Genomic DNA, 18440 nt, shown 5'->3' on the forward strand with positions numbered 1-18440 from the left:
CGGGGGGAGAATTGAAATGGATAGACATTGCATAATGGTATGATGTCCTTTGCTGTCCTGGGTACATGAATGAGTATATGACGGTAACTGGTATGGAATGTGCATGTGTGTGGAGGTGTGCAGGGGAGAGGGTTTGATGAGATGAGAGTGGAGTACATGTTGGTTGTAGAAATGTTAAGTAGGAACGAGGAGAGGATTTGAGAATACATGAGGGGCCTATACCCTGAATTCTAGGGTTACCCCCTATATATGTACGAATGATAATGAGGTGCTGCATGCATGTTACACATATTTGAGCTGAGATATGTACTGGATGGTCTTTCAGCTGTTCAGTCTCACTGTACTCGGTGTCTGCTTGTGGCCGACATAATATCTGTAATATGTTTTTGCTGTTTGTCAATAAAAGGTATTTTGAAAAAGAAAAAAAAAAGAATACCTAGAGGGAGGGCTCATCACTCCCAAGCAGTTGCCAGTTATTAGTATATAAAAAGTGAGAACCACTAGAAGAAGAGAGATTGTTTTCCAGATGGGATAGCAAAGACGGATTCCTTGGAAAATATAAGCTTTGCTATATATATGTATTTATATAAGGATGAACTGGGAAAAAAATGTTTCGCTTTTTAATGGGGATGTTTTTTTAACCCATGAATTTCCTTTTGTTTAATGTTTATTTGTTTCCTTAAGTTTACAAAAACTAAACAGACATTTAAAAAAACATCCGAAAAATGGATTAAAAAAATAAAATGGGGTCTCCAGAGGCCTCCCTCACCAAGCGCATTTGGCATCCCAGTAATGTTGCTGCTCCAGATACCTGTTATGGTTTTGAGGTGTTGGAGTGGATTCTTGGGTACTGCGGTGATGACCACTCCCATGGGGAGGAGCCCCATGAGGAACCACAGTACTAGGCTAGACTCGAGACACGCAAACACAGAGATTTGTCTTTTATTATACAGCTGGATGATACCACCAGAGGTGGCAGTAGTGAGGTGATCCAGTAGTAGCAGTCCAGGGACCCTCAGCAGAGGAGACCCGTCTCACAATGGTAGATGTTAGCAGCACACGGTAGTATAGGGAGTTCCAGATGCAGGTTCCCAGTGCTGAGCTGTAGATGAGACAGACTGACACAAGTTAGATTACTCACTAACGGGCCAATACAGTACAGTGCGCACTGTTAACCTGCATTTGGACGCGTGTTTTCGACACGCTAGCTTTACCCCTTATTCAGTAAGGGGTAGTAGCATGTCGAAAACCCCCCACCCCCGAGACTAATAGCACCCGCAACATGCAAATGCATGTTGCGGGTGCTATTAGTCATTCCTGCGCGATACAGAAAGTAAAATGTGCAGCCAAGCCGCACATTTTAATTTCTGCCAGCACCGAGAGAGTGCACAGAAAAGCAGTAAAAACTGCTTTTCTGTGCACCCTCCGACTTAATATCATGGCAATATTAAGTCAGAGGTCCCGAAAGTTAAAAAAAAAAATGTTGAAATCGGCTCGCGGGTTGAAAACCGGACACTCAGTTTTGCCGGCGTCTGGATTCTGAACCCATGGCTGTCAGTGGGCTCGAGAACCGACGCCGGCAAAATTGAGTGTCGGCTGTCAAACCTGCTGACAGCCGCCGCTCCGGCCAAAAAGAGGCGCTAGGGACGCGCTAGTGTCCCTAGCGCCTCTTTTTACCGCCGGCCTTAATTTAAATATTTTAGTTTACTGAATCGCGTGCACGGGACACTGGCCTATGCGCGCGCCGGGAGAGCGGGTGCTCGCCTGCTCTCCCGCGAACTTTACTGTATCAGCCTGTATGCTGGTAGCTGTATTGATGGAGATCCCGACAGGCAGAAGTAGTTGGATTGCAGGCACCGAGGCAGGGAGTGCAGGCCCTCGAGGAACGAGTACCTGGTATCCCAGATAGGCAACTGAAAGAAAGCAAAGGGCCCCCCGAGGAGCGGGTACCCAGGTTAGATGAATAACCCCGAAGGGCAGCAGAGTAGCTTAGACCGGAGGCATTCCAATTCTTGCTAACTCGATTTGTTAGCAATTGATGAGCAGGCTAAATACCCGGACAGAGGTGGGGAACTTCCGGGGTGGAACCGGGTATTTCCCGCGCTGGCTCCTTTAAAAACAGAGATGTTGTCGCTGCGCGCGTCTAGACGACGTCAGGGGGCGGGGCAGCGTCCCTGCCGTGAAGAGAGTCTTCTCGGCCTCGGAGCAGGCCCGAGGGGAAATAGCCGCACTATCCACCCTCGCCTCGGCGTTTCTGGGGCTGACGGCCCACCGCGGAGGTGGGTGAGCACACTCGACCCTGGTCTCTGAGGTCGAGCAGCATAACAATATCTGATATAATCCTTCATGCGTTTCATCATTGCCCTTAGTACTTGACTGAAGTGTCTCTAGAAAGAGGACTGGACCATCCCGTCCGCTATACCAGCTGTATTGTAGAAACTTCCAGTGGCAAAATAATGTAAAGCAGTTTCACCAACTCAGGTATAGCATGGCCGCAAGCTGTAAGGGGGTCTGTGTCTTTACGAAGGTCTTCATAAAAGTACAAAATTGCCCTGAGCTTAAGTGATACCTTGGCACCACGTCCGTCTCTGACAAGCCAAGAAGTGATGCTGCCTGCAGGGTCTCCAGTTTATGGCTCTAGCTTGGACCAAATGGTCCTCTGTCCTTCTTCTGTCTTCATTGTTCTCTTCACCGCTAGTCCGTCTTTCTCATACTTCTCTATCTGTCCTTATTCTCATTTGCACGCGCATGAGATAATCTGAGCAGAATAAAGAAGTGCAGATAAACCATCTTGAAAATGCCGAAGAATCCTTCACCAGCGCTAGCTGCTAGATTGTGAGCAAACTTTACTCCGCCTCCAGAGCTGGAGTTAAGTTTTCTGCGTTCAAAAATTGTGCGTTGGGTGCCCAGCATTGGAGCGCACTTCCCTGCGTCCGAGAGTAATAGCTTAATGTCTTCATTCACGTGCGCGGGCGCTATCTGGTGTGCACCTGGTGGAATGCGCATTTTAGGCACAATAATCTCCTTGCTGCAACAGCCGTTATTATTACAGGCACGAAACATGCGCTGAGCAGCAACAAACCATGCACTCGGCTGGATGTAGCTTATTGCATCGGCCAGTGAATGTGGTTTCACATCGGCTGAGCCCCTGGGGATGGAGCCTCCCAGGAAAAAGTCCAGTGTTTGCAGTATAGGAAATTGTGAATTAGTTTTGAATGCCAAGGCAGACCTGGGGCTTCCCAATAATTTTATTGTCCACTTGGTTTATTAAATATTGATTTGTTCCCTTTAATTGAGTTTCTTGCACTTAGTAAGAGATTTTAACTTACCGGCAGATTCACCTTCTTGCCTGAAAGCAGCTGAATTTTCAGCAGTGATAATGTCTCCTTGGTTAAAACAAACTGTTCAGTTCCCTACACAACTGACTGGATGTACACTTGATTTGGCCTTTATTGGAGAATCTGCTGTAGAGTTGAAACGTCTGTCTAATCTCTGTCATATGTTCGTTTCTTGGTCGGATCAAACTTTTCATGCATCCAGTTCAGGATGGTTTCATTTCCAAATAGTCTCATTCTGTTCCACCGCGGCATGGCTTAATAGATGCTAATATGTTTCAGATGCATTAAATTGACACACACATTTTTTAACATTACTCTAGTATGACTCTATTATAAGATTTTAGATGTTATAGCTCCCATTACACCATGTAGTCCTAAGAAACACAGTAACAATCCTCGGTTTTCTCCTGAGTTGGCATCATTTCAAATAAAGCTAAAACATGCTGAGCAGCATTGGAGGCATGTGGTGTTGATAAACAACTCTATCTGAATTTATTGCAACAGTATACATTTTGATTGACTCTTTAAACAAATGTATTGTGCTCAAAAGTTGCATTCGATGGCTAATTAGCCAGACATGTTATTTTCATTAGTTAAGTCTTTGACAAAAGGGCTGACTGCCCGAGATATTCCAGCTAGCCTAGATGCTGAGAAGATTGCAAACTTGCAAGCAGTCTTTCCTCCTACACATGGAGTTGTTGTTTCCTGTTGTGCCCTGAATTAATTTTCGTCCAGTCTCTGCTTCTGAAGAGTTTAAGACTGAGATGCCTGACCTGGTTGGTTGGTCAAAGCCTGTTCCAGTTTATTATTAAATACAGGCTCTTAACCAATGATTTTGTTTTCTGTACAGGAGAGTTTTGTTCCTCCTCTATTGAAAAAAGCTATTATTTACCTTAAGATTAAGAAGCTTATATTGGATCCATCCCAACCGTGTAATTACAGGCCCATCTCCTGTCAACCCTTTTTGGTAAAATTGCTTGAAAAGCTAGTTCTGAATCAGCGTTAGGGCTTTCTAGATTAATTTTTATTAGATGACCCCACCAATATGAATTTCATAAATACCATGGGCCTCAGACCTTGTTATTGTAGACAATTGATTATTTGCATACCAGGTTAGACCATGGTCATTCTTATTTGATGTTATTTCTTGATATCACAACTACATCTGATGCCATTAATTCTAACAATTTTGCTTGCTCATCTGGCAGAGCTAGGTATTGGTTTTACTAGTTCTCAGCTTGATGCCAAAGAGTGGAGAAGGGAAAGTGGTGATGCCAGGGTGAAGGGAAGGTGTTGATGACAGGAGGTGGGAGGGAAGGGAAAGTGATTGTGCCAGGAGGGAGGGAAGTGGAGGGCTAAAATAAAAATAAATATTTTTATTTTATTCAGCCAGTCACCCTGAAAAAGAGTGTGCAACTGAACCAAACTTTGCAGGCTTGAGCAACACATGATGGAGGTTGCTGCTGAGGAGAAGAAGCTGCTGGTACTGTCAAACACAAACTTGTTGAGTTTGTGACCTCGACAAACGTTATATTTAATTATGAGACTCAATATTATTGAACAGATATCTTCTGACTCACACCATCATCTCCATGAGAATATGCATATACATACCAGCTAAGAGGAAGTCATATCGGAAGCCCACCAATCCTATGCTCGTGGATTGTGGTAACATCCAATCAAGATCAACTTTTGGATTCTATGCAGATTTTGCACTGTGCCACACTGCTCAATGCCGTCCATGCAAACTTCACACCTGTAAACTCTGCATTCAAGACTTTTCACGAAGCTTAAGCCCAAACTTTGAGACCAGGTTCCCTGCTCAGCCCAGCCTTGCTCTATTGACCTTGGAATATTTACCAATCTGAACTTTGCCTAAGCTCTAAACTAAGCCAATCTTCACTTCTGTTCCCTGACTGCATAGCTTACAAAAGCATCTGTAAGTTCTGTGTCTGCTGCCCTGAGATGGTGGTGTTAACCTGTCATTTTCCCATTGGCTACCCTCCATGCTGAGACAGGATCCTGATTCTTCAGTAGGATAGCCCGAGTGCAGCAGAAAGTGAAAAAGCTGAGACCGTTTTCATGACATCTTTATGTCCTCCTGGAGAGCACGAGATAGATAACTGGTTAAATTACTACTTTAATCTGGGTAGTCAATTTGCAGTGTTTTTGAGACGTGCAAGTTAACTTTGAGCTAGACAGAAGGTCTATTTTATAATCTTTGTAATGAGTGATTTACTCTGTTAAACCAGAAACTTAAGAACAATGCCTACTGTATATAAAGCCACTAACAAAAACTGCCCAGCGTTGCTCAGGTTGTCTGGTCCATAACAGCTATACATTTTAAAATTGAACAAAAGTAAAAATGATTATTTATTTATTTGTTTATTTATTTATTTATTTAAAGCTTTTCTATACCGACTTTCATGATACAGATCAAATCAAATAAGTTTACAGGAAACAGAAGCATTATAACGTTAACCAAAGCTTGTCTGAATAACCATGTCTTAAGTTTTTTTTTGAAAGCAGAAGACAGGATAAACTGTTTTATTTTGTTAAGTAATTAACAGAAAGCATATAGACACTTAGGGAACTTTTCTGTAAAATATAGTGATAGTATAGTAGATGTCTCTCATTGTCCAATGAGTCCAGTGATTAAAATGGACCTAAAATTTGCCATAAGTGAAAAATCTTCTAAGTAATTTGTGGGAAGTGTGTTTATGATGGTCTTGTTTGAAAAGAAACTTGTGTTCATATTACCACCGTGTGATTCTTAAGTTACTAGTTAACATTGAATGATTATTTTGTTTTACACCGAATATTTGCATTTGATCAATAAAACTCCATTATCGTGGCTAAGGGCAGGGATATGTGGAATTGATAGTGATAGTGTGCCATAACTAAGTGAATCCAGGGCCAAGTGTGCTCCAGCATAAAAAAAAAGTTGAGAACAGGTGATGTAGTGGACCAGCTGAGTTGCTAATGTCACTGTGTAGGGCTGACCAGATCCCTGAGGGATGGAATAGCTTCACTCTTGGTTGCAGAATTTAAATTTATAGGCAAAGGAAATCACTGGATGGTGTTATGGAGCCAAGGGTCCAGCCCCAGACAAACCAATCAGCCAGAGAAAAGTGCGGGTGGTTCCGAAAGCATATGTTTATTCACAGAAGCAAAAGTATTTACAAAGCCCAAGTCCACCGTTAGTGCTTGCAGGTGTAGAATGAACTAGCACCAGGGGAGTCCTTCTCACACTGTCCATATGGGAGAATATTCTAATTAGGAGAGCAATTCCTGGCAGCAGTTAGAAGATTTCACAACTCCCTACCACCTTGAGCACATTGGTAATAATCTTCTTTTCTCCTCAGTTCCTTCCCTCAGTCACTCTACAGCAAATGCAATAAGAGTTTTCAACTCAGTCCCTTATGGTCAGGTGAAACCTCCCAGAAGACCCAAAAAATCTCAAATATTCTGCATAATCCTTCTAGGGTTTTTTTTTTTAGTAGTAGGCCAGAACCTAGGAGAAGGAAAGTAGATCAAAACCTCATGCTGGAAAAACCAGCAGCACAGCAAAACAGGCGCTGACTCTAAATTGCTTCTGCAGAATCGCCACTAAAGGTCTCTCAGCCTGCACTTGTATGCATGAGGTCTCCAAGTTTAACAGCAAGGGTTTGAAGGCATATACCAAAGGATCTATAATAGTTAAAAGCACTGTAGCTATAGGATCCCAGTGCTGCACACATATAGAGGGCATCTTGTTTCAAATGAATTTTATTTTCTCCTGAAAACAGACTATCTTTGGGTATTGGCTTTTTTTCATGGGACGTAAGAGTCACAATAGGTTCCTTTCTCAGGTATTGGTGGCCAAAGGAGAAAAAGAGCTGAAGCCCCACGTCCCATGGGGCTGCACCAGACTGATCTTCACCAGAGCCAGGCTTAGTCTTTTGGTGAACTGGATACACCCGAGTGGGTAAGAAGCAGGGCTTATCCTGGGACGTGTGGGGCTCAAGGTAAATAAGCCTGAGTAGGCCACCCTCGGGTGGAAGAGCAGGAGTGGGGATAGGATGTGTCATCGGTTTCTCCTCCCTCTCGCCCTCGGATGCAAGGCCGATAGCTCACCACTGACCTGGAAGCCTCACGGTCACAAACAGCCTCACTGGAGGAGGGGAGGGAGGTGGCAGCAGCTCCTGCTTGCAGCAGCTCTGTTTCATCTGCTGTCTAACTGGAAGTTGGCGCAGGGCCCTCCTAATGCATGGATGCCGGGATGATTGCCCCGGTTCCCTGCCCCCCCCCCCCCCCCCCAGGATAACCCTGGGAAGAAGAAATAAAGATAGGAAACAGGAAACTCTGCCCTGCCTCCCTAGGCAAGAGACTGAACAGGACGGGGGAGTGAGATGAACTAGCAAGGAACCTTGACTTGGGGGAGGAGGGTAAGGGAGTAAACATTTAGAATGCAAAGGGGAGGAAAGAGATATTCTACTAGGGGTGAATAATTACTTAAATATGACAAGAGAGGGAAGGGGGTTGGGGGGGGGGGGGCATTATAACCCTGACAAGAAGATTTAGAGGTTGCTTCCACTTGCCCAAGGTTCAGTCCCAAGATTTATGGTGGCTAAGGGCAGGGATGTTCCACTTTCCCCGTGCAGTGAGCCGAGCACTCCTCCCGATGCTCACTGAGCCAGAAATTCTTCCAGGGAGTGGTAAGGGGAGTGCTCCAACAAGAGCCAGGAAGGTGCCAGTGCCTTCTTCCACCTAGTCCAGTTGAGGGCATTCTTAGTCTGGGCTAGGAGGAAGTTGTCCTGGGCTTGTGTGTGTTTTAGGGACTTTGGTCATGGTGCATCCCTACAAAAACAGGCGAGAGAAGATTAACCAAAATCCAATGAAGGGAAGGTAGCTCCTGGAAAGCCAAGCACAGATACTGAGAGAATCCAGTAAAAAGGGCTTCACTTACAGCTGGTTTATTCACCCTGATTTCTGCACTGCAACTTAGGAAGCTGCTTGGAACATAGTCAGCCTTAGGAGAATTTAGGACACTTCCCAAACTGAACAAATTAAAGAAGATGGCCAAAAAGTCATATTTCTGGGGTCCCTTTTGCCCAGACTAGATCCCGAATGGGCTTTTAATCATGGCAGCTGTAAAGGGATATGCCATGTGTGGACCGGGTGGCTGTGCAGGCTGCAGGACAAGAGGAGGAATGGCATCCTTACTGTCTGATTACTGAACAAACTGAAGCCATGTGGGCTACAACAATTTATCCAGGGGCCCGCACACACACAGCAGCAGCTCTCCAGGAGGACCTCGGGAGGACTGGTAGCTTGCATCTTAAAATAAAAATGTCTGCCCGGCTATTTTTTTTTGCTGATTTTCTTTGAACAGAAAGTCGGTGGCAGAGAGAGGAAAAGAACCTCAAGCCTTCTGGCCTGTCAGCAAACAAAGGGTCTTGGTGTCACTACAGGTCTGCTTCCATTTGTGTATCCATGGAGAAAATGCTGCTTAAGTACAATGCAGCCCGGAGTCTGTAGAGAGCAATTATTGACACAGCACCAGCTCCACAGATTCTCGCAGGCCAAGAGTTTGATTGCATTTGCCAGGTAAACACGGCGGGGTGGGCGGCCAGCTCTCATCGGAAAGAGCTCAGCCCTTGCTGTGCACCGGCCCGGTGAGGTTTCTGGCTGCTTCCGCGGGAGGCCCACATTGCACAGCGGCGGGTTGGGTGTCCGCAGCCCCGCACAAGCCCCCAGATCTGCATCGGAAGGGGATCTGGGTGGTTATAAACAGAAAGTCTCCAGCAGGGTCCTGGTAAACGAGCCTCCTCCGATCGCAGCATCCTGCCCCCCTGCGGGGGATGTGTTGTTATTATACCAGCAGGGTTTATTTTTAGAGGCCCCAGGCCAAGAAAGCAGCAATAAAACAGGCGTTCAAAAAGCAGCTGCCCAGGGTGGGGTCGGGGAGGTTCGGGAAACCGCTGGATGCCGCGTTTCTATTTCTGCCTTGCTAGTAACCAGGCACGGGGCTAGGTTTCCAGCAGACTTCAGTTCCCAATAAATGGAAAACTTCAGGTGGGGGGAGGGGGGGGGGCATGACAACCTTTAGGTAGTTTAGTTGGCAGGGGGATACTTAAAAGTCCTTCTCCCGTTCCCTTCTTTCAGAAATGCCTATGAACAAGGTCTGGAGGGTCATGAAATGCTGTCCCATGACAGATGCAAGCTCTGTCACGCTTGAAAAAGAAAGATCCAGCGTGTGATTTACTGGGAAGGGAGCAAGAATGGCTTACTATCCATTACCCGAGTCTCTGCCAGCCCGGGCTGCACGTCATTTCTAACCACAAATCCTATCCTTCCTCTGCCCCCCACCCCTCACTTCCCCTTCCCTTCTTCTCCGCCGCATCCTCCCCCTCTCTTCCGCTCTAAAGCAATGGTGCCAGCGAGAAAGTGCAACACCCTTACCCCACAAGCAAAAAGCAAGGGCTAGGGCACAGCTCCTAGAACTGGAGGTGCCGTCTGCCAGAGATTTACAAAATCAAACCGGCAGAAAATACACGCGTAAAGGACAAAACAGGGACAGCTCCAGGAACGCAGGGGGGGCAAGACCCTGCAACCTAACCAAAGTCAAAAGGTGAGCGAGGGATGTGATCGGAATGGGCGCGCATAGCACTTGATAACGCGCTAGACACGTCTCAGAAACAGAGATAAGTTTGAAGGCTATTGGGGCAAAGGTGACATAAGCATCACCCCCCTCCCCTGCCATCAGGAGTTATTGTCCTGGCGCATGGTGTCCGGGAACTACTGCTGCCTCTGCCAGGAAAGCTTCTATGGAAATGAAAGCCAGCAGCAAGAAAATCAATTAGAAGAACGCAGACTCTCGAGGGTATTTCTGACCTTGAACCTAAAGGGGAAAGGCATCCGATTTCTCAGTGTTGCTGCTTTATATTCCGCGTTCTCAAGGCCTGCGTGCTGTGCTCAGCTTCAGAGCAGCCCCTCAAATAAACCGAAGTTCCCTTGTACCAAAGAATTTAATCTACTGTAGTGCACCGTTTTATAAACGGGTTCAAGTCTGTTTTGTTTTTATTTGTATTAATGTTGTAGTAAATGTTTATATCGTGAAATACAAATTTAGGGCCAGGTATATAATTTGTTAACAGTCAGTTGAAGTAAAAAACCGAATATCCTAAAAAAACAATACAATTACATGCATAACAAAAATTAAAACAGAAGCATAAAAATAATAAATCACAAACAGTAAAAAAAAAAAATATATATATAACAGCTATAACATCCTAATTAATGCAAACTGGGAACGACCATCAGAACTCCAAAATATAAAAACAGCACCAGATTAGCAGTAACCCGTCAGCAACATTTTATGTCTATGTAAAAAAAAGGCTTACTACCTCTGGCCCTATATTTTATAAACACGTAAGCAACCTGAGAACGAGGGAGAGGGAGAAAGCGACGCCGATCGGAGGGGGGTTGCCGTGCCCGGAGCCCGGAGAGGATGCTCATCCCTGGACCAGCCCTTCAGCCCCGCCCTTCCCCTGCGCCACGCCAGCGGCCCGTAGCCCCGCCCTTTTGCCTGGAGCTCTCTCTAGACAGCAGCGGCAGCTCCGCCCACTAGGTTCCTTCCCTAGCCAATAAGCGCTAAGGAGCGGTGGATGCCACGCCCCCTTCCCCCGGGCCGGGCCGGGCTGGCGGATACGGTGACAGCCAGCTCAGTGTGCGCTCGCGGCAGGCAGCGCGTGGAGAGGTAGGGAGAGGGGGGCGGCGGCGGCGTGCACCGGAGCATTAACCCCGCCCCCTGCCGTGCATCCCCGGAGCGTCCCCTCTGCAGCCTTCTTCGGTGCGGCTCCGATAACGGGCGGCGGTTCCCCAGGGCAGGGCATGCAGGCGGAGAAGGAGGATGCTCAGCCCCCGGCGGCGGCGGCCGCCGGCGAAGGCCCCTCGAGCTCGGAGCTGGTGGCCGCCCTGCTCTCCCTGCTGAAGTCGCTGCTCTGGCTGCTGCCCGTCTACCTGGCCGGCTACCTGGGCCTGAGCCTGGCCTTCGTGCTGCTGGGGCTGCTGCTCTACCTGGGCTGGAAGGGGACCCGGCGGGGCAAGGAGCTGAGCCTGTGCTCGGCGCTGCGAGCCCTGGACACCGAGGAGACCATCACCGCCGAGAGCAGCTTCCGCACCAAGAGCGAGCTGCCCGCATGGGTGAGTGTGGGAGGGAGTGCCCGGGCCTGGCATGGGACCCTGACTGCCCGCACATTGACACTTGGCACCCAGAGGGTTCAGAAATAGATAGATCTGGCTGGCACTGCCATTCGTTGGTGGGCACTAACTCTGCCTAGGTAAAAAATGACACGGATGAGCCGCCCCCCCCCCCCACCCCCAGTGTGGGTGACATTGACAGCCTTTCTTCCTTCTTACCTGTCACCTTACCACTGTCTCGCCTTAACTTTTGCTACTTGCTCTATTTTTCTCTCTCGCTGTCACTTTCAGTCTCTTGCCTCGACTGGCAATGATCTCTGTCTCTTCTTCACACCTCCGCGTGCCTCTTCTCACGGGCAAGGTTCAAGCTGTCAAAACTTAGCTTCACCTTAGGGAATCTAAACAAAGCAGGCTAATACAATGTCCCTGACCTCCCGGCTGACCCCCTGCAATGGATCTCCGGCTTGCCCTTAGATCTTTGTGTGACAGCAGCTGGGTGTCCTGGGCAGAGGCTGCGTGTCGAATTTGAACCGATACCATCACTGCTTCTTAACATCTGGATACAGATTTAGGTGGGTTTTTGTTTTTTTTTCTAGATCTGGGAATTAAATTTGCACCCACTCACCGTCCGACTTTTCTCTAGCCTAATTTCTCCCTTAGATCTGTAAAGAGTTTTTGAAAACGGGAGCAGACAGAACTCCTCCCAGGTCACATACGGTGCCTTCCGCCTCAAACCTCCCGCAGTGCTGCTGGAAGTCGGCGCCCCGCGCAGATCCCGCTCCTTGGCCGGGTCTGGGCTGAGGTCTGTCTCCCTGTGGGACTGGCTGCATGAGACCCCGGCCTCTCCCTCCGACCCGTGACAGCCCTGTGCTCACTCTCTGCGATTCACTCTCCCCGCCACTACTGCTGCACATTCTGCCTTTTGACGGTGGAACCTCCTTTCTTTCCTTTTCAGTTTCCAGCCTCTCTCCTCCCCTCCAAGCCCCGGGCTCTCGCTTTCCTTCCTTTCCATCCACCTACCCACCATGCCTTTCTTTGTTTAGCAGCTGCGAGGAGGCAACGGTGGAAGCTGCAGTGAAACCTCAAACTCTTCTTTTTCTGTAACATTTCCATGTAAAGCCACTAGCGGTTCCTCAGGCCTTCCTGGGGGGGGGGGGGGGGGGCAGTGCTGCTGAGGACATCGTAGGGTCTTAGTGTCCCTCCGCACAGATGTGAGGCTGCAGCTGGTGCTCAATTGCAGGGCAGGGACACTGCAAAAGTGAAACTTTAAGGAAACACAAATTCTGCATTTTTTTTAAAGCTTGCTTTGCTTTTGAAAATTTCTGTCCTTCAGTTTTCTTTGATAGGTTTATTTGATGGAGCTGCAGTCTGGAGATGCTCTTCCAATGCTAAACTCTTTTTTTTTTTTTTTTAGCCTGAGGTTTAACTCTGCATCTTTGGCAATGGCTGTTGTGTCATCACATCCCCAATGGGGGTCAAATGTTGGGTTGGGGGTAGGGGTGAGCTTTAACCCTCATATTGTATAGGTTCTTAAACTCAGCCCAAAAGGAATCATCCAGAGCTCAGAACTCAAACCCTGTGCTTGGGTCTTAGCCAAAAGAGACCAAAAGATAATTGGAGAGATCTAGCTATACCATTAGGACAAGGAGAAAGAAAGCATAAAGGTGAGGAGAGGGAGGTGTTAGGAAGGAAAGCAACCGGTTAAGTGCATGAGGGAGGGGCCTACAGGAGACAAGGCCAAGCCCTGGGAAGCCTAAAGAGGATGAACTATAAATAGCAAATCAGGAACTCTTCATTTCCCATCCCTCTGCAGGCCTCAAGTTTATTTTCATCTATTTTACACACTTTATGTCTAATCGACTGCTTGAAGCAGCCTTTCAGTAATTTGCTGAGAAATCAGCTGTAATGAAATGTTCTGTTTTCGTGAACCTGGACAAATATTTTCAGCAAACAGTTTGCAATTTCCTCCCATTTCTTAGGTCAGTGTGCGGTGTCATTTAAAGTGAGGGGGGTTCTTGGGTAGTGTATGGTGTTACTAAAGGGGATCCTGGGGCACTGTGTGATGTCCTGTAACAGATAAACAAAAAAGCTATATGAGGGAAAGAGTGAGGCGTACTTTTGGTGTCTCAAGAGACAGGGCAGGATGTGTGAATCTCCAAATAATTGTCAGTGTGTCAGTGTCTAGATTCTGCTGAAACAAAATAACACGCTGCTGTGTGCTCGGGACTGTCTGAGTTGGCTGAACCCAGTGGGGCTTTATCTCCTGACTATCCGGTAAGGGGTCTGGGTCTTTAATGGGCCCTGAACTGGAGCCTGGGGACCCCTGTGCGTGCAGTGTGCCAGTGCACTCAGACATGTCTTTCCTGCCAAGAACAGCAGCGGCAGCACAGTATCCGACTGTCCTCCATCCCTTTCCAGATGCCAGCAGTGGTGCAGGGCGGGGTCTGTCGGTGCAGCTTTTAACCACTTTGCTCAGCAGTGATTTCTCTGTGGTGTCTCAGGGTGCACAGTGGCTCCCACTCACATCAACCCTGTTATTGCGAACTCCCAGATACTTAGAACATTTTACAGGCCTTGGTTGTGTTACAGTGCAGTCAACCTTCTCCCATCCTAGTCACTGGCTTCATAGGGGTTTGTAAAAGAAATGCAGCTTTATTTGCTTCCTCTCTCTCCCTCCTTGGATTAATGCTGGGGGTGAGACTGGTCCTCTTCCCCTGAAGATTCATTAATAATTGTTAGCCAACAATTATTAAAACTCATTTAGTAAAACTCATTAGGGGTTTCCCCTTGCAGCACTCACCCAAAAACACTGAAAAATCACTCTCATATCTTCCCCGAAATCTTAACCTTACTTCCTGCGTTAAATCCTCCAGAAAGCCCCCTCTGTGTCACACCCATCCCAAAACTCAAAGCATTCTTATTTTGAGTCGCCCGAAATGCATTTCCTCTCTCTGCAATACTCATTTCAAAACCCTAAGCCAAGCATAGTCACATCTGCTGCAAAAACCCTAAACATATCCCTTCTGCGTCGTAGGAACATAAGACTTGCCATATTGGGTAAAACCAGTAATCCATCAAGCCCAGTGTCCATTCTCCAACAGAGGCCAGTCTGGGCTGCCTGGAAGTACCCAGCAGATCCTAATGGAGAGATCCAATCCTTGCTCCTGACAGTAAAAGGTGGCTAATAATTATTAATGGACCTGTCCTCTAGAGAGACTTGTCTAAACCCAGCTATACTACCAACCTTGACCACAACCTCCAGGAACATATTTCACAGCTTAATTGTGCCTTAACTGAAAGGGAAAAAACCCCAAACACTTTCTTAAATTTGTTTTAAATCTGCTACCAGTTAGTTTCCTGGAGGGGATCCTAATCCTAGAACCCTTTGACAGTGTAAATAACCGTTCCCTGTTCACGTCTCTGTTATTCAGGGGTTTAGAACTGCAGAGCAGGCTTTGGTTCTGTCAGGCGTGGATTACTGCGATGCTCTTTGTCTCAGGTTGCCAGCAAAAGTGATGAAAATGCTACCACTGATCCAGAACGTGGCAGCGCGTTTGATTAAGGGGAGGCCGGTGCTGGCAATCTGAGTTCTCCAGTGTTAAGGGAACTGCATTGGTTTCCATTGTGCGGCGTGTGAGAGTTCGATTTGTGCAGCTCTTCATGGGGAGGGATCTGAATACTTCACATCGCTCTTGAAGGATTATGTCCCTTCAGGCTCCAGTAGTCAGAGGTTACTTTACGTTCCTTCTGTCAAACAAGTTCCTTTGGAGGACTTATGAGCTCGTAGGCTCTTGGTGCTAGGCCCCAGTCTTGTAACTGACTGCCTCAGGTCCTTTTTCAGCAAATCTGGATTCCATAGTATGAGTTCATCCTTGTATTGTTTACTTATACTTAGTTTTGTCTTTTGCTGATAATGTATATATTTCTTTAGTTCCTCTCCTTTTATTGATTTGCATGAATTTAAATGCATTTATGCATTTTCTGTCATCTCCAGGAGCAAACATTTCAGACTGGGGAGTCATAAATTAGGCAAATAAATAAAATAAAATAAATAACCTTGTTCCACACCACATATAATTTTATAAGCCTCTATCATATCCCTCCCTCAGCCATCTCTTCTCCAGGCTGAACAGCCCTAACCTCTTCAGCCTTTCCTCTTAGGAGAACTCTTCCATCAACCATTTTTGTTACCCTTCTCTGTACCTTTTCTTGTCCTTTTATGACTTTTTTTTTTAATTTAGTGACCAGAACTGCACACAATACTCAAGATGTGGTTGCACCATGGGTTTATATAAAAGCATTATTATATTCTCAGTTTTGCTTCCTATTGCATTCCCAACAATCCGTATGCTTTTTTGACCCTCATCGTACGCTGAGCTGAGGATTTCAAAGTGTTGTCCACAGTGACTCCAAGATCCTTTTCCTGGGCGGTAGTGACTCCTAATGTGAAGCCCAGCACTGTGTATCTATATGTAGGCCCCCCCCCCCCCTTTTGGGGCACAGAAAATGCGTGATTGTGGGTCTGATGCCTGGTTGGGGGCTGATCACCAGTCTCTGTAGGTTCAGAATAAACAAACGATCGAGGAGATGGTGTAGCAGACCTGGCACAGAGGCAAGGGATGTGTTTCTCAAGCTGGATAGGGAAACCACCACAGGACACTTCGTTCCCCTCTGTGAACCCTTTGGCAGCATCCCAGCTTCCAAGAGCTGACTGATGCTTCTCCTGAACCTACACCTGGCGATAAACAAGGATCTCACTCAAAAGGCATCTTCATACAGCAAGACCTTTGTTTTCAAAATCTGGGCTTTCCAGCACTCAGAGACATAAACAATGTACTAATTTAAATCGGGGTTCACAAGATCTTCCAGCATTAATCTAGCAGCCACATTAACAACAACAAAAACTCTTCCTCCAAGTCTTTAGTGGGATCACAAGGTATCAGAATTGCTTCTCACTCCACCTTCCAATAGACAGTATTCAGTGCTTACATCCCACACAGATTCCTTCTTGGTCATAGTCCCATCAGTACAGTTCACTCACTTTCCAAAGGATTTATCCAAGGCTGCCGGGGTCCATAATCCTCCTAGGCTGCCACCTGGCATCTCCCAGAACCCAGTCATAGTTCACTGGCCGCCCATGGGCTAAGCCTTGCTGGACTGAGTAGACCAGCTACCTTCCAAGGAGCTGGGAAAGCTCCCCACGCTAGAAACACTGCAGGAAGAACCCCAGTTCTGGCTCTGGAGACCTCCTTATATTGACCGAAGGAATCCCTCACACCACTACTTAAAGAAACATGCCAAATCCCCCTCAACCTCTGACATAATGCACATCACCACAACTCCAAAGGTAGAGGTTAAGTGACATCCCTCCGTTTTTCCTTCCAAAAGGCAAAACTCTAGTGACCAGGACCTGGTTTAGGGCTCCTGCCATGCACAGGATAATTTTTCCCCTGTGTGCATCACTTCGTGCTTGTTCATGATTCATTTAAATCTGCCATTCAGAGACCCCCAGTTCCACAGTCTTGCAAGGTCCCCCCTGAAATTCTTCACAGTCTGGCTGAGTTTTAACAACTTGGAATAACGTTGTCTCATCTGACGTTTTGATCCTCTCACTCTTTGCTTCCTTTTCCACAACCACCCCAGAACCCTAAGGACGCAGCCGACTGTGTCAGTCACCTCAAAACACTGTCACATCCTCTCCAAAACACCCCCCCCCCCCCCCCCCCCCGGGTCATGCCCATACCTTACGCCTGGGTGGGATTCTTTAGCAGTGCGCCCTGCAGAATTAACGAAAAATTCCCCTCCCCTGCAGAATTTCAATTTCTGTATGCAGAATTTGGTCTGTGGAAGTAGTGGCTTGGCGGAAGCACTGGTCCAGAGGGAGCAGTGGCCTGAAGAGCACTGGCCTGGGCAGTCGGGCAGAAGCAACACTGGCCGGCAGGAGCATCTACCCTCAAAGAGCGTCGTCATTTCTTGTGAATGGAAGTCCCCCGAGGCTGGGAGGTGACGGGTGGGGGGGGAGAATCCACTTAGTGGACGGATTAACGGCTCATGCCCTGGTGCATGAGCCTGGGGCTGACGACTGGCACTGCAATGGCTGCACTAATGTGGGTTGGGAGAGGCGAGAGCCGTGAATGAAGGCTCCTGGTGCTGCAGCCCGGGAGAGGGTTGTTTCCTGTTGAGCCCAAAGATCTTTATAGCAAGGGTTCCCTGTCCTGTTTGATGAGGGAAGCAGTGCAGGACGCCTGGGAGCTGGGAGGCTCTTGGCAGGGGGAGGATATGAGAGCAGAGAGCTGGTGACGTTATTTCCAGCCGCCTTCAGCCAGGAAAATGTGCCTTTCCCATTCCAGACGAGAGCCCAGAAGCCTCCTGAATGTTTGTTGCCCCCCCCCCCGTGCCTGGCCAGAGCCGCAGCGCATTCATGAAATGGCAGTGAGCCTCGGTCTGACTTTTACCCCCCCCCCTCCGTTCCCTCCCTGTCTCGTCTGGTGGGGGGGCTGTGGTCTTCTCTAAAAAAAAAACAACATGGCTCTCCTTCAGCGGGGGTTTAACTCTCCGCATTTTCCCAGACGTTGAAAGGTCAGGGACAAGCATTTCCCCACCACCTCTCCAACACGGGCAAGCAACTCTGTTTGCTTTTTTTTCCCCTTTATAATCTCTCGCTGCCTTAGGATGACTCCCACTGAATTCCTTAAAGCCAGGACTCTGACTGTGATAACATTCCTGGCGAGAGGGAGGGGGAGGTGGGAGCAGAGGCCTGGCGTTAACTCCAGACCCTGACAGAAGTCTGGCATTAACCTAGCGCCAGGCAGAAGGGCAGCAGATAAGGACTGCTCCTGAGGCAGCAGCACCGCAGAGCCTGCCCGAGCCCAGGCACACCCCCCCCCTCCCCCCTCCTCACTTGCTGACTGCTGAGGA

The 18440-nt window shown here is 47.7% G+C and overlaps 1 protein-coding gene across 1 annotated transcript in view; it reads left to right on the top strand.

Annotated features, from left to right (window-relative positions):
• The first annotated feature begins 11029 nt into the window (after positions 1-11029).
• Positions 11030-18440, top strand: part of ESYT1 (extended synaptotagmin 1) — a 64925-nt gene continuing 57514 nt past the window's right edge. Inside the window, exon 1 of the mRNA XM_029594734.1 lies at positions 11030-11525. Within this exon, the coding sequence (XP_029450594.1) occupies positions 11214-11525 (312 nt within the window). The 5' untranslated portion in view covers positions 11030-11213. The remainder of the gene's footprint in view (positions 11526-18440) is intronic.

This window comes from Rhinatrema bivittatum, chromosome 3 (assembly GCF_901001135.1).
Source record: "Rhinatrema bivittatum chromosome 3, aRhiBiv1.1, whole genome shotgun sequence".
In the NCBI taxonomy this organism is placed as follows: Eukaryota; Metazoa; Chordata; class Amphibia; order Gymnophiona; family Rhinatrematidae; genus Rhinatrema; species Rhinatrema bivittatum.